At 45.4% G+C, this 16,482-nt stretch overlaps 1 protein-coding gene across 1 annotated transcript in view; it reads right to left on the minus strand.

Annotated features, from left to right (window-relative positions):
* The window catches only part of NBEAL1 (neurobeachin like 1), a 161,903-nt gene that overhangs the window by 110,698 nt on the left and 34,723 nt on the right, over positions 1-16,482 (minus strand). Inside the window, 1 exon segment of the mRNA XM_015407508.1 lies at positions 5,479-5,570. Coding sequence (XP_015262994.1) covers positions 5,479-5,570 — 92 coding nt within the window.

Here is a 16,482-nt window from a genome sequence, read left to right on the forward strand (position 1 = left end):
TCTTCCTCATGTCCTGAGGTCTATCATCTTTGCACTGTCCGCCTCCGGTAGGTCATCTTTCAAGGGGGAAATCTGTCCATTCCCATTTGGTCTCCCAAGCTCTGTGGCTTAAGTGTGACTTTCCTGTCCTTTTATTCAAAGCGTAAGCCTCCCTGTGCAAAGCAACAAATGCCTGAAGAAGTGTGCTTTGCACGCAAAAGCTTACACTTTGAATAAAACTTTGTGGGTCTTAAAGGTGCTACTAGACTCAAAGACCCAAACTTTGTACTGCTGATCAGACCAACACGGCTGCTCCCTCCTGGGTTTTCCTGTCCTTTATTCTCCCTCGTTTCGGCCATCTGCTTATCTATGGAGATGGATGGCTCTTGTGCTGGGGGATTTGTTTATTTATTCGCATTTTTATCCCGCCCTCTCCGCAAACAGGCTCAAGGCGGCTTACGATTCATTGGTACCAGTACCATAAGTCCACATAAAGCACATAAAAACAGTTAAAACGTTTTAAACAGTCACATAATCAAAGTGCTTCTGCATTGATAAGACGGCATATTATGAAGTGGAGCACACATGATTTCCGGCTCAATAAACTTCCGACATCACACGACGATATAACTGATCGCCAAACCTGGGCAGCCCGCCACCACAGATGTTGGTGGTAACGGTGGGCAGCTCCTAGTTGAAAGCCTGGTGGAAGAGCTCCGTCGTGCAGGCCCTGCGGAACTGTAAAAGATCCCACTGGGCCCTGATCTCTTCCGGGAGCTCGTTCCACCAGTAAGGAGCCACCACTGAAAAAGTCCTGGCCCTGGTGACAGCGAGCCTGGCATCCTTAGGGCCTGGGATGGTCAGTCGATGTGACCCCAACTGTAGTGCTCTCTGGGATATATGTCGGGAAAGGCAGTCCCTCAGGTATGTCGGACCCTGGCCATATACGGCTTTAAAGGTAAGTACCAGCACCTTGAAGCTAACTTGGTATGCTATTGGCAGCCAGTGCAGTGCCTTCAGTGTAGGCCGGATGTGCTCCCATCTAGGAAGACCCATCAAAAGCCTAGTGCATTCTGCACTAGCTGCAACTTCCGGATTTGTGACAAGGGCAGCCCCATGTAGAGAGCGTTACAGTAGTCTAATCTCAAGGTGACCATCGCATGGATCACTGTAGCCAGGTCATCGCGGTCAAGGAAGGGAACCAACTGCTGAATCAGTCGAAGATGGTAAAAGGCCGACTTGGCAGTGGCTGCCACCTGGGTCTCCATAGTTAAGGAGGTTTCCAGGAGCACTCCCAAACTCCTAGCCACCGGCGCTGGCACTAATGGTGCCCCACCGAAGGTCGGGAGTGGGATCCCCAACCCCAAACTGCCCCAATGAGTCACACCTTCCCTGCTTTTCCCTCGTGGACCCTGTTAGCTTGTAAAGCATGCTTTGCAACTTCTGAGCCAGTGCAGAGCACAGACCCAACTACTGTCAACTTTGATCTGAATTCTGGGGTGTAAGGCATGAATCATAACAAAGAAAATACTTCCTTGTCTTTATTGGATCTCAGTTACATAAATATATTACCTTCGCTCTTTGTAAGTTTTCTGGTTACAGATGGGGACCCCTCACAGGTTTTTTTGCCTGTTTTCACCTGCCACTGTAGACCCCCACACACACACACACAGTCAGGGAGTCAGTGGACCCCAGTGCTGTTCCCAGGGGTTCAGTAGAGGATTTCAGAGGACATGGCAGACTGCAGTGAGCAGATTCAGGTGGACAGCCGTGTTGGTCTGACGCAACAGAACTGAGTCTGAGTTCAGTGGCACCTTCAACAAGAACAAAGATTAATTCAAGGTATAAGCTTTCATGTGCTTGCACATTTGTGTATTATATACATTGCCCAGAGCCCTACGTGGTGGTAATAATAATAATAATAATAATAATAATAATAATAGTAGTAGTAGTAGTAGTAGTAGTAGTAGTAGTAGTAGTAGTAGTAAAGGTAAAGGTTTCCCTTGCTCGGAAGCCAGTCGAGTCCGACTCTAGGGTTGCGGTGCTCATCTCCGTTTCAAAGCCGACGAGCCAGCGCTGTCCGAAGACGTTTCCGTGGTCACGTGGCCGGCATGATTAAACACCAAGGTGCATGGAACGCTGTTACCTTCCCACTGAAGTGGTGCCTATTTATCTACTTGCAATTTCTTGCTTTCGAACTGCTAGGTTGGCAGGAGCTGGAACTAGAGACGGGAGTTCACTCCGTCATGCGGCACACTCGGGTCTCGAACTGCTGAACTACTGACCTTCCACAGCCTGCAGTTCAGCGTATGCTAATTTGCCACTATTCACAGGTTTTACCAACTGCTTTAATCCAACCTTAGCTATACTTATCACTCAGTTACTTATACACCTGGACTCAAATTAGCCTTTCCTGGCAACTAACCCTCACCCCCTATATGCAATGGTTGGCAAAGTCTGTTTCAATGTATCTGAAGAAGTATGCATGCACACGAAAGCTTATATCCAGAATTAAGACTTCATTCATTAGTCTTAAAGGTGCCCCTGGACTCAAACTTTGTTCTGCAGTAACCAGGGACAATCTGCCAAAACTGCACACCTTAACAAACCATATGAAAGGCTAACAGCCTTTAGAGGAGATAAACGAAAGAACAAGTTGATTTCAGCCTAATAGGCAGGTAACTCAATTTCCCCCCAATGTCTCTATCATCAAAATATATTTGCTTAAAAGCAAAGATCTAACAGCGCAGTCCACAAACGTCTGCAAAACAGGTTTTAGTTCATTTAAAAGCCAGAGATGAGAATCACAGAAAAAGATCTGCTAGCCGTATTTGTAGTGAACAGACTGAAATAATCAAACTGTACATCCAGTCAGCATTACCAGCAATTTATCTCACCTGAAATACCTCTTAGCTGCAATGAGTGCATTCAAAAAGCAGACACAGAGGTTATTTCCTGGTTCTGCCCAAATGAGAATGTTTGCTTTGCTGCATAATTTACCCGTTCCAAGCTTGCTTTTAAAAGAATGTTACCCAGGACAATCAAGAAATATCAGTGAGGGACAGAGAAAGCGTTTTTACACAGACACAGGGCTCATTTGCCATACAAGTTAACCTTAGGTCGCTGCTGAGTTGTGGGTGATTTAACTGGTAACTGACCTTCAGTGTCGGAACTCAAGTTACACAAGAACTGATGAAGATGTCATCAGAAGTCACATTTTTATAAGGTACAACGTGTGCCACTTGAAAGGGAGGCACATGCCTTGCGCAAGAGTCCACCTGATTTATTTTTTTTTCATATTGGAGTCATGTTAAAAATAGGATCTGAAATAAACAAAACCAGGTTTGCGGTGTGTCACAAAAGTGGGTCCTCAGGATCTAGGTATTTGCATTATCTGTAGAATTGTTAATCCCTACGTTTTGTCCGGATTGTCTCCAAACTACAATGTACCTTACTAATGAGCACCTGCAGATAGTTACCAGTTAGCTTGACAGTGGCCAGCTGTGAGCTGTCAAAGTAACTGCTTGACAGTGGAGGATCTTGACAGTTCAAGCTCTAGATCAATTGGCTAATCCCTGTGATTGGTCAGTCAATCAAGAACTGACAGCTGAGCTAGGATAAAGCCAGGAGTCAGGCACTAACAATGAATACAATGCAAGGATATTCACACAGAAGACATCAGAGAATGACAGGGAAGAACCTTCTGCATGAAGAGCTTGCGAACCCAGAAGAAGACGTTGTCACTCTCTTACGTCTGCTTCTACATCAGTGCTACTGGGAAGACTGCTACACAGGGTCAGTGTTAGTGGCTAGTGAGTCAGGTTTATTATGATGTCTTTGTTTCAGGGTACACACCCTTTCCCTTACTCGTATGTTTTTACATATGTTATCCTTTTGTAAATAAATTTCTGATTCTGTTTTTTTTTAAGTAACTGGAGTGAGTTACTGGCCCAGAACCCAGGTTCATGGTTAAAATCAGTACCTAGAATTATGCTACCAAAAGGGATCGATTTTTTTTATTGGAACACTACCCAAATTTCTTTATATCCCAAGCCAGCCTGACCAAATAAACATTGGAGGAACACCCCATTGTTGTGACACGATGAATTAAACCGCAAAAGAGCAACACTCACTGCGGTGAGTGAAACCTTAATGTGTTTTGCCAAAAGTTATACATGTATACAATGCATACATTACTTAAACAATTTTACTTTTCAGGTTTTTACCATATATTTGAGGATCTTGCAACTATAACTTATTTTCTAACTAAAATCTTTCTAAATGGAGTCCTCAATAGTAATAAATTCAACACCATATATACAAGTTATCTTTACAATCCAGTATTCTAATACACTGTGGTTTCACTCTATTAAATGATACACAATCTTCTTGAGAATGAATTCTCACACCACGAGAGCATCGCTGGGGAGTGGGTCTTCTGTATGCCACATTTCCCGTGCCCCACCGGGAAGAGCCCAGCACCAAATTCCCACCCCACAGTGGGGCACGGGAAATATGGCATACAGGAGACCCACTCCCCAGTGACACTCTCGTGGTGTGAGAATTCATTCTCAAGAGGATTGTGTATAATCTAATAGAGTGTAGCCACAGTGTATTAGAATATGGGGTTGTAAAGATACCCCATATAAAATGGTGTTCAACTTATTACTGAGGATTCCAGTTAGAAAGATTTCAGTTGGAAAATAAGTTATATAGTTGCAAGATCCTCAAATATATGGTAACAACCTGAAAAGCAGAATTATTTAAGTAATGCATGTATACATAACTTTTGGCAAAATGCATTAAGGTTTCACTCATCGCGGTGAATAATATGATCTGGGCATGTAGGCTACAGCAGCTGCAGTTTTCGTGTGTAATCTTTTAGATACCTAGTATTGGGTGTGTGGACCATATGGATGGAACCAGTGTAGACCCCTGATTTAAATCCTTTTCACTCGACAATATGGAATCTGTACATATAAAGCTTTGTCTGAGCTGACCACATTTTTCTTTTCATCTCTATTCCTTGCCTACTGCCCTTATAAATTCTAGAAAAGCCCACGTTTGAAATTTTTCTAACCTTGGGCAATTTCACATCGTGTATGCATTTCTTCCCAAGGATCAGAAGTATCCCAGTTCTCCAAGAAGTTTCATTTTAAAAACCACACTGTAATAACAGCAATCTTGGACAGCTAAAGACAAGCGGAATATTCTGTAATGAGGGGGAACCCCAAGTCCGGCGACAATTATATGTAGCCAATAAGAGCAGACAATGATGGACCGAATTAGCAAGTTCATGTTGCGTTTCTGTATGTGCGAAAAGTATGCATGCAGTCCACCTGCAGTGTAGAAAAGCTCCATATGCATAATATATCTTTACAGATCAGTAGACACACACATGCATACACACACATGCATACAAACAATTGGGTCTTACACACCTAATTCACCAGTCATATTGCTTCTAGGCCATCGACACAGAGGCCTATTTGTACATACCTAGTGGGCAGTTTCTCGAAGTCCACATCTAGAAACTGTTCGTAACTTGACACAAAGCTGTCCAACCAGAGTTTCAAGTAGTCTGGATCTTTCTGTGAAGACAATTAAAACAGGTTTAATGCTATTTATTGTTTCATAGGCATTTAAGAATTCACACACACACACACACACCCAGTCATTTTCTGCCACAATAATGGAGGCCACTGCACCATGTATACAAGCCTTTACGTAAGCCTACTTCCTCATAAGGCTGTCAATCAACCTATTTCAGGAAGGGAGCCATGGCTCAGTGCATAGGAGGTTCCAATCCCCAACATCTCCAGTTAAAAAGGATCGGTAGCAGGAGCTCCTTTGCATATTAGGCCACACACCCCTAGTGTAGCCAATCCTCTAAGAGCTTACAGAGCTCTTCTTACTGGGGCTACTGTAAGCTCTTGGAGGATTGGCTACACTAGGGGTGTGTGGCCTAATATGCAAAGGAGCTCCTGCTACCAGTAGAGCCCGTAGTAGGTCACGTGAAAGACTTGAGACCCTGGAGAGCTGCTGCCGGTCTGAGTAGACAGTCCTGACCTTGATGGACCATTGATCTGATTCAGTATAAGGCAGCTTCATATGTACATTTTTTGGAGAGATTCAGTAACAAAGCAAAACATTCCTGAAAGATAAGATCCCTAAAGCATTTTTTTTTTCAATTCCCCCAGTGTCCATATCTTAACAGCTGTACCTCTTATGGATCTCCATGGGTTGGTGCCATTTTTAAGCGCCCACATAAGGCCGCCACTGAAGAGAGAAAAAGGGAGTCCCCGTGGTCAGCATCATTGGAGGAAAGGGCCTTTCAAAAAAGTCAGGAACAGCCAGCAAAAGTCTATTCTACAATAGAAGCACTGCTCAGAAAACTAGAACAGGACAGTAAATCACTTCCGGAATATACAGGAGACCTTCATCAAGCTACTGCGTTTCTGAAATACATTTGTGTCGATCACAGTTGACAAATTAGTCAGTGGACTTGGGTGGCAATGATCTAACTGGGAAGCGTTATCCAAGAAACGCTTCTAGCGAAATGGAAACTTCCACAAAGGACACTGGTCTGTCTCAATATAAGTCAACATTGCTCTATGGTGTTCTTTCCACAAGTGGTCGAATTACAGTCTTGGGAACCACAAGGGCTTGCGGGACTTTCCCAAAGTGTGATGGCACACTTTGCCATCCAACACAATGGGATTTAAAAAAAAAATCCATTCTGTTATCAGCTAAGTCAATCGTTGTTCCAAGACCGAACTATCTGAACACAGGGGTGAGAAATTCAGCACAGCTTTTCACAGGATCATTCCTTTTGGAGGAAAAAGAAGAAAAACCTGTGCTGTCTTGCTAATCATCTGTATGTCTCCAACAATGCTCCCTATAAGCTGTGGAGTCCCTAGAGCAAAGATTTTACTTTGTGAGCTACCAGCATTAAAGTTGTGAGTGGGCAATTCGGCTGCTGCATAAATTAGTTTGCTCTGGAGCCATCCTTCCTGAGCTAAGACAAAAATGGGTGAGCCTGAGGGTAAAAAACTGTGAGCTAGCTCACACTAACTCAGCTTAGAGGGAACACTGGAAATATACGTATGGTTCAAGCACATGCAAGCATGCTGGATTGATACCACTTAACCTATATTCAGAAAGGTGGGACTGAACACCTGAGCAATCTTTTCTGTTTTCTTACACTGCATGTTATAGAACAATCAAAAAACAAGCAAAGCTGAGCACAATATAAGATGCTGATAGTAGCAGAAGCTAAAAAATACAATATTGTAATATATATAAGGACGTGAATGAGAATATTAAATCACGAATAACAAAGCCATCAAATACAACAAGCACAAGAATAATACATAGATGCTAAGAAGCATAAGTGGATCAAGCAGGTAAGTAGTCCAATGAGTTGATACGAAGGTTCCGGATATTAATAACTTCGTTTCAAAATCCTTCTTCAGTTAAGACTATTACAAGTTATCTCAAATATCATTTTCAATACAACCAGGATATACACCTCAGAAGAACATCCCTCAGAAGAATCTGCAGTTTGTATAAATGGGCAACCAGTCATAAACTAAAAAGAAGAAAATATTAACACCAATTCCTACTGCTGGTCCTGCCTATTTTTTATTTTTTTATTTTTTGCTGTGTGATCACTTACTGTTATAGAAAAATGGCATTAAATATTTAATTTACTTACTTCATTTACACCCCACTTTTCCATCCAAGGGAGACCCCAAAGCAGCCTACCTCATTCACCTCTCCTACATTTTGTGGCAGACAGAGCCATCAAATCGTTGCCAACTTATAGCAACTCACAGGGTTTTCAAGACAAGAGGCGACAGAGGAGTTTGCCATTGCCTGCCTCTGCATAGCAACCCTGGACTTCCTTGGCGGTCCCCCACCCCAAAGTACGAACCAGAGCCAACCCTACTTAGCTTCCAAGATCTGACAAGATTGGGCTAACCTGAGCCATTGAGGTCAGGGCTCCTCCATTTTATCCTGAGAGTGTGGGCCTTGCCTCAAGGTCATCCAGCATGCTTCCGTGGCAGAGTCGGGAATTCAACCCTGGGCCTCCCATTTCCTAGTTCAGCACTCTAACTGGATGAACGAAGTTTGAGTTCAGTGGCACCTTTAAGACCAACCAAGCCTTATCCAGGGGGCCGCGGTGGCTCAGAGGTTAAGACATTGAGCTGCAGACCAGAAGGTCTGTAGTTTGGCAGTTCGAGACCCTAGTGCCGCATGATGGAGTGAGCTCCCATCTCCGGCCCCAGCTCCTGCCAACCTAGCAGTTCAAAACCAAGAAGTTGCAAGTAGATAAACAGGTACCGCTTCAGTGGGAAGGTAACAGCGTTCCGTGCGCCTCGGCGTCTAGTCACGCCGGCCACATGGCCACGGAAAGGTCTTTGGACAGCACTGCCTCTTCGGCTTGGAAACGGAGATGAGCACCACCCCCTAGAGTCAGATTCAACCAGCTTTTGAGCAAGGGAAGCCTTTACACCTTTACTTTTTTTTTTAAGTCTTATTCATGGCATAAGCTTTCGTCGGCAAGCACACTTCTTCAGATATGGCTTATTATACCGTGAATAAAACTTTGCTGGTCTTCAAGGTGCCACTGGACTCAAACACTGTTCTGCTGTTTCAGATCAACACAGCTACCCCAACTGAATCTACAACCACCGTGCTAACCCATATCAGGAGCCTGGCAGGCAGCAACATTTGAATAACCCACAGCAAAACAATCTTGAATGATTAAAACTGTTTATTCAGGTAAACAGAAGACACAATTCAATCAGCGAGAACACAAAGGCAGCACAGAAAAATGATCACTGGGCAAGAAGTGGCAAATCCTAACACTGGAAACTCCTTCATCTCCCAAATGTGGGCCGCTTTCTGACTGAAACATCAAAGAAAGACTCTCCAACTTGCAACCACTGGCACGCTGGATTTCAAACAGGTATGCCTGTATAGCTGCAAGTCACATATCAAGGTGTTATTAAGACACCGCTTGAAACTTGGCAGATCCGTAAAGAACTTTTAAAAATCAATTTGCCGTTCTTTAAGGCGCAATGCATACAGATGTCAGATACTCAGTCTTGTAGTCAAAACAAACCTTTGATAGGAGCAAACACTGAAATTACCTCATAGAGCTGAAGAGAGCGATCAAAGGAGGGAGGGGCCAGATGTGCCCAGAAGGGCTGAAAAGCAGGTGGGCTGGTAAAAATATAGTAGGGTTAGAGTTTCCAACTGGGATCTGAAGAACCCAAGTTCAAAGTCCCACTTAGAGCCAAACTAGAAGACACACCGTCCCTGGGTTCACCTCGGGGACATGCCGCCATTTTAAAGGGTGAGGTCCCACCCAGGAACACCCGTTTGGTGTAGTGGTTAACAGCGTGGACTCTAATCTGGGAGAACTGGGTTTGATTCCCCACTCCTCCACATGCAGCTGCTGGTGTGACCCTGGGTCAGTCACAAGCGCTCTCAGAGCTGTTCTCTCAAGAGCAGCCCTCAGTCAGAGCTCTCTCAGCCCCACCTACAGGGTGTCTGTTGTGGGGAGGGGAAGGGAAAGGAGATTGTAAGCCGCTCTGAGACTTCGAGTGAAGGGTGGGGTATAAATCCAATCTTCTTCTTTTTTAAACTGTGCTGTGATGGGTCCAATTCTTGGGGGGGGAGGCGATTCTGCCTTTCCCCCCATGCCCTTTTTCTGACCCATTGAGGGGGGCATGCAAATGAATAACACCCCCAACAGAACTACTGTGGGTCTGAAAAACAGCAGGGGTGAAGGAAGGATCCCCTTCTCCCCCCCACACTGCAGTTATCCTGACCAGAATTGGACACTCACTGTCCGTTTAAAGGAGTTCCCAGGTGGGAACTCATTCTTTAAAATAGCAGCAGAGCCCATGATGAACCTGGGGATGCCCGTCTTTATGTAGTTCGGCCCTTAGCTACTGGGTGATGTTGGGCCAGCTGCTCTCCCTCTAACTTTCCTCAGAGGGCTGTTGTGAGGATAAAATGAGGAGGGCAGAACCATAATCTGTTGCTCTGAGCTCCTCGGGGTAAGGCTGCCAGCTCCGGGACTGGGAAATACTTTGAGATTTTGAGGGTGGAGCCTGAGGAGGGTGGGGTTTGGGGAGGGGAGCTACTTCAGTGGGGTATAATGCCAGAGAGTCCACCTTCTAAAGTGGCCATTTTATCTGCAGGTGAACTGTTCACTGTTGCCTGGAGACCTCCGGCGACTAGCTGGAGGCTGGCAATGTTGCCTAGGGGCAGGGTGAGTTAATACCGTAACATACTAAGTAGACATTTAGGGCAAGGAACTTTGGCAGGGCGATTCAGAGGAAGGAAAGAAGACTGAAATAAAAGTTTTATCTTTCTGAAAATGTATTGCAAGCTTTTGCATTTCTGTACTTCCTCGTGACTGTAAAAGCTCCCCAGGTGGTGTGTGGGCAATCAGTAAGATCAGGTTCATCTGTTGTTGTGAACGGGCAGTCTAAAAGTACATTAGATATATAAATTCAGCAATAACAAACCAGAGTGAGAGGGGCAGTGTGGTGTAATGATTAGAGCAGGGGTGTCGAACATTTGCTATGAGGGCCGGATCTGACATAAATGAGACCTTGTTGGGCCGGGCCATGTGTGTCATAAAATGTAATGCCAGGTAGCGGAGATAGAAACTTTATAAAGGACACAAACACAAAGGGGTTTTTTTTTTACTTAAAATAAAACCATGCTTAAAACATTAGCACTCTTGCAATATTTTGTTTATTTAACAGACTCTGATAACTGACACCTCTTGCTCTGAATTATTGCATCAAAATGCCTGTGCTGTTGCAATCTTGAGTATGCTGTTCAGGTGTGCATCTGTAAGCTGCAAACCTACGACGCAGCAGCAGCAGAACTGGAAGAAGAAGCAGAAGACAGCCAGTTCCACTGCGGGCCTGAGAGAAGCTCTCTGGGGGCCTGATCTGGCCCCCAGGCTGCATGTTTAACACCCCTGGATTAGAGTGTCACATTAGGATCTCGGGGGCCCAGGTTCAACTCCCCCTCCCCCACCACAGAAACTGACTGGGTTACATTACCCCATAGAAGTGCTTGTGTGTATAAGAAAACACATTGCAAAATCCTGCAAACAGCTCCAACTGCGCACCAAGAAAAAGTCAAATTCTGCTACCTGAAGCAACCACACCCATTAAAGAAATGTATGCGTTTTTTTCTGCATAAGATCACATTTTCCCCCATTTGTACAATTTATTCTGTTTTTGCTAATTCCAAGGACAGGCAAGGCATCCGAGAGCCTGCCTCCAGCCCCTGGAAATCTTAGCAACTTGCCTGGTTAATTTAATTTCGACAAAACAGAGTATCCTAGGACATGCTAGGTCAAGGATCACCGCTTTTATTGAGCCTGAGAGCGCCTCTGGAATTCTGATATAAAGGATGTTGGGCTCAACCACAAAGTGGCTGCCATGGGAGGCAGAGCCAACCACAAAATGTCAGGGAGTGCAGTGATGTGTAACTTTGATAATAACTCTTTAACATTTTCAGGCAGAACATTTGTTAAACACAACAAGCAGATCTCCAGTGGCCAATCAAAAGCCAAAGTTCCACCTGGCCCCACCTACTTCCTGAAGACACTGGGGCACCAGGAAAGGTGTTGGTGGAGCCCATCGGTGCCACGTTGTGGACCCCTGTGGTAAGAGTTAATGTTTTAGTCTCTTCATTTTATTACATTAAAATCTTTTCTTGTTTCCTGATCTGAGCCCTTAAGAGGGCTGACAGTTATTCATGGAGGAGATGTCTATCAATGGCTACTAGCCGTGGTGGCAGAGAGGTGCCTCCACATTCAGAGGCACTAAGCCCCTGAATCTCAGACCAGAAGGCAACATCGGGGGAAGGCCTCGGCATCTGTGCCCTGCGGCTGGCCCTCCAGAGGAACTGGTTGGCCACTGTGTGAGACAGGATGCTGGACTAGAAGGACCACTGGTCGGTAGTGTTAGGAGCGTGGACTCTAATCTGGGAGCACTGGGTTTGATTACCCACGCCTCCTCCACTTGCACCTGCTGGATGACCTTGGACAAGCCATAGTTCTGTCAGAGCTGTTCTTGAAAAAGAGCCATTTCTGTCAGAGCTCTCTCAGCCCCACCTACCTCACAGGGTATCTGTTAAAGGGAAGGGAGTTTGTAAGCCACTCTGAGACTCCTTTGGGTAGTGAAGGGCAGGGTATAAATCCAGTCTCCTCCTCTTCTTCTTCCTCTTCCTCGGAAGGCCTCGGCCTCTATGCCCTGTTGCTGGACCTCCAGAGGAACTGATTGGCCCCTGTGTGAGACAGGATGCTGGACTAGATGGACCACTGGTCTGAACTGACAAGGCCCTTCTTATGTTCTTATGTCCTTCTGTCTTACAAGTGTCATCTTGAGCTAAGTATCACCCTTCTAAGCCCGTTGACTTCAACAGACTTAGAAGGGCGTAGGTATGCTGTTACTCTTAACGAACAAATGATATACAAGATAAAAAAACTCTGTTTCCTCAATAAGGCTGACAACAAAGCTAACGCATTACAAAGTCATCAGGAAGTGACACGTTACAACCCTGAAAAATGGCATAGGTGTTTCTTTTAAGAATCCTGTAGAGCCGGTCTCTGAATAAAGCAGAAAAGGTTCCTGGTATAGAGAAAGCAAAAACAAACAGAGTTCTTGCTCACCTGTCAACTTTATTTAAAGGTATGTCAGGCTGGCAACACACGGTTCTCCCCTCCCTACTCGTCATCCTCACAACAGCCCTTTGAGGTAGGTGTGGCTGAGACTGACTGGCCCAGGGGTACCCAATGGGGTGCTGGCCATTCCCTTTTGTGGGCACCCAACCAAGGGTTTCTAGAAAGTGAGATGGCCCAGGTGGGGTCTTTGCCCAGCAAGCCTTCTGATTGGCCACTGGAGATTTCATTGGCTTTGCAGATATTTTAAAATATTGCTTTAGCAGCAGCGGCCCCCACAGCACAGGGATCTTCCTCACCTGTGGTAGTCATTTTATAGTAGCCATTTTGTGGCTGCACCCACCCCACTGTGTCAGAATTCCAAATGTTCCCACGGGCTCAGCTGGGGACCCCTTCTCTAGCCCAAGGTGAACCAGTGAGCTTCATGGTAGAGTTGGGATCTGAACCTGGCGTCTCATGCTCTGATCATGTTTTGCTGCACCACACCCACAGAAATACTACAGATTCTGGAGACGTTTTTGTCTGTCGGAGCTAAAACAAAACAGTGTCTTGGGCACCTTTTAAGTCTAACCAGTTTGGCATTCTCTCGTGGATTCAGCCCAGTTCAGCTATCTGAGAAAACCGATGAAAGCTTGTGCCAGGGGGAAAAAACAAAACTGGTAGGCTTCAAGGTGCCACAAGACTCCTTTCTGCTTATGCTCCAAATCATACAGACATTACTCTTCTTATTGGCTCAGGCTGTGTTATAGATATGGTTGCTGGCTCTGGGTTGGGAAATACCTGGAGGCTTGAGGGGTGGATCCAGGAGAGGGCTGGGTTTGGGGAGGGGAGGGGCCTCAGCACGATACAATGCCATCGGGTCCACCCTCCAAAGTAGCCATAAGAACATAAGAGAAGCCAATGTTGGGGGTCAGGCCAATGACCCATCCAGTCCAACACTCTGTCACACAGTGGCCAAAAATACCAGGTGCCCTCAAGAGATCCAGCAGTGGGGCTGAGACACTAGAAGCCCTCCCACTGTTGACCCCCCCCCCAAGCACCAAGAAGACAGAGCATCACTTGCCCAGAGCCCCTATCTATACCTTGTGGCTAATAGCCACTGATGGACCTCTGCTCAATATGCTTATCTAATTCCCTTTTGAAGCCGTCCATGCTTGTAGCCACCACCACCTCCTGTGGCAGTGAATTCCATGTGTTAATCACTCTTTGGGTGAAGAAGTACTTCCTTTTCTCCCTTCTAACCTGACTGCTTAGCAATTTCATTGAGTGCCCACGAGTTCTTGTATTGTGAGCCATCTTCTCCAAAGGAACTGATCTCTGCCAGCTGAAGATTAATTAATTGCAATAGTGGCAGATCTCCAGGCCCCACCTGGAGGTTGGCAACCCTGGGTACTGACCTTGTGTCGTTACTGCTATAAAAGAATCTCCAATGAGACTGCATTTATGACAGCACCACAATGAACACACAACCGCAGGAAACAAGGAAAGCCTGCAACCAGCATTCATCTGAAGGTCGCCAGACCTCAGTACAGGCGGGGGCTCACTCAATTTTGGAGGCATCAGCCCACCACCAGCCAACTGGCTGGCAGGGAAAGCTGCACCCCCAAACAGGCATGATAGCGTCATGCAGAAGTAACATCATCATGCCGGGGATGCCGTACAGCGACACTCTAGCATTTTGGCCAAAACTCTATAGTAACCATAGAGTTTTGGCAAAAATGTGACAGCATTGCCATGCGATGTGTCCAGCATGATGATGTCACTTCTGTGTGATGTCACCCCACCCCACTCCTAGAGGGCTCCCTCCCACCCCCCGTCAGCAGAACAATTGGACCTGGCAACCCTAATTCGTCTACTGGCGTATTTTGGGAGTCTCATAACAAAAGAAGATCAAATCGCTCTGAACCTTGTAAACAACAAAAGATTATTTTGCTGACTTAATGGACTTTTACAGCCATTGTTCATTTCATGGTCTTGCTGTCTTAACAGCTTATTTTACAATCAAGAATGGCTTCTACTTGGTAGCATTAAAATGATTCTAGTTCCCTTTACTTTCCTTGATAAAATATCTTTTGAACTCGAGAGGAAAAAAGAGGCAAACCTTCAAAAAAATATGTCTGCTCCATTTCTGCAGTGGTGGCAAACACCATCACTGCGGGTCCGGCCTAAGAAGATTAAAGAGGAAGGTCACAGTGCACACATTTGGGAAATTGCAAGGGAAACGATCGCTCGCTCTCTCCAAACACAATCAGGAAGATATTGAACAAAGTGCTGCAGAGGCAGATATTTCCCTCCCCGGTTTATAAAGACTTGGGAATCACTAAGGCAATGTGCGTGCATATGCGTACATGGTTAACATGGCGTGCTAGGGCATTATCTCGACTACCATTTTCAAGCCCCTAGCCTGCGAAAATTTCAGAACCACATACACCCACATCTGACGAACCAACACTTGATGACCTTAATCAAAAGATACCTGAAACTTTTTTGGATCCCACTTGCACATGGTGTGTGACGAATCACTATCCGGCTTGCACAGTATATGCAGCTATGAAGGACTCTGTTTAACAACCGGGCAATACAGTTAGACAGCTATGATCCAGGATGCGTCCCCTACTGCTCTTCTCCCTTCATCTCGTACCGGCTCGGCGCCTTCCCTCACAACCCTTCTTCGGCCTCTGCTATTCATTTATTTCATTTGTACCCCACTCTCTCCCCAAAGGGGAACCCAAAGCAGTTTACATCGTTCTCGCCTCCTCCATCTTATCCGCACAACAACCCTGTAAGGGGGGGGGGGTTTCAGGCCGAGATTGTGACTGGCACAAGGTCACCCAGAAAATTCCCACGGTGGGGTGGGGGATTCAAACCTGGGTATCCTGGATCCATTCCTGGTCTGAGAGTCGAACCACCAGGCACACTGGCTGTCATGCGTGTGCTATCCCCCACCCCCGTCTACCCATTTCCACTCAAGGCCGGGAGCGGGATGAAAAAACATCTCAGGGAATGAGACTTGGGATGCTAACGATAAAGAGTAAAGCTGGTATTTATTATGTCACATTATTTATAGCCCGCTTTTCTCACGGACTCAGGGCGGATCGCAAAGAGTGAGTCAACACAATCAATAATCAATGAACGATAACAACAGAAATTAGGGTTGTAGAATCAGTAACTGGATCAATCTGTTTTAAATTTCTTGTTTTAATGTTTTGTTTATTACTGTGTTTTTTGTGATGTCGAATGGCCCAGTTATCTGTTGTGATCCACCCTGAGCCCGTTCACGGGGAGGGAGAAATATAAATTTGAAAAACAAATTAAATAAATAAACTGGAAGTCTAAAAAGCAGAATTGAAGCAAGGCATTCGTATCAATTTGACACCTAACGGTGCAATCCTAAACAGAGTTACGCCAATCTAAATCCATTGAAATCAATGGGCTTAGACTGGAGTAACTTTTCTTAGGATTGCACTGTAAACGATGCAAACATTACATAGTAGGATCCCGGTTATTAGGATCCACTGTCCCTAATAATTTTCCAAATAACTTTGTGAAACATCAGTCAGTCCTGACATGTGTATTCTCACCAATCCCCCAGAAGGGCTATACATCCTCTTTATTTTATTTCTTATTTGGAATAGTGGACTGGAATAGCAGATTGTAATTTAATGAACAGTAGAATGTAAAGCAATTTGGAATGGTAGATAGGAATGTATTTCTCTGGTCTGGGGGCAGAGGAGATACACTGCCCGGCCAATCGCCACACCTCAAAGAAGAGGATGCTG

Source organism: Gekko japonicus, unplaced genomic scaffold (assembly GCF_001447785.1).
Source record: "Gekko japonicus isolate JY-2015 unplaced genomic scaffold, Gekko_japonicus_V1.1 scaffold870, whole genome shotgun sequence".
NCBI lineage: Eukaryota > Metazoa > Chordata > Lepidosauria > Squamata > Gekkonidae > Gekko > Gekko japonicus.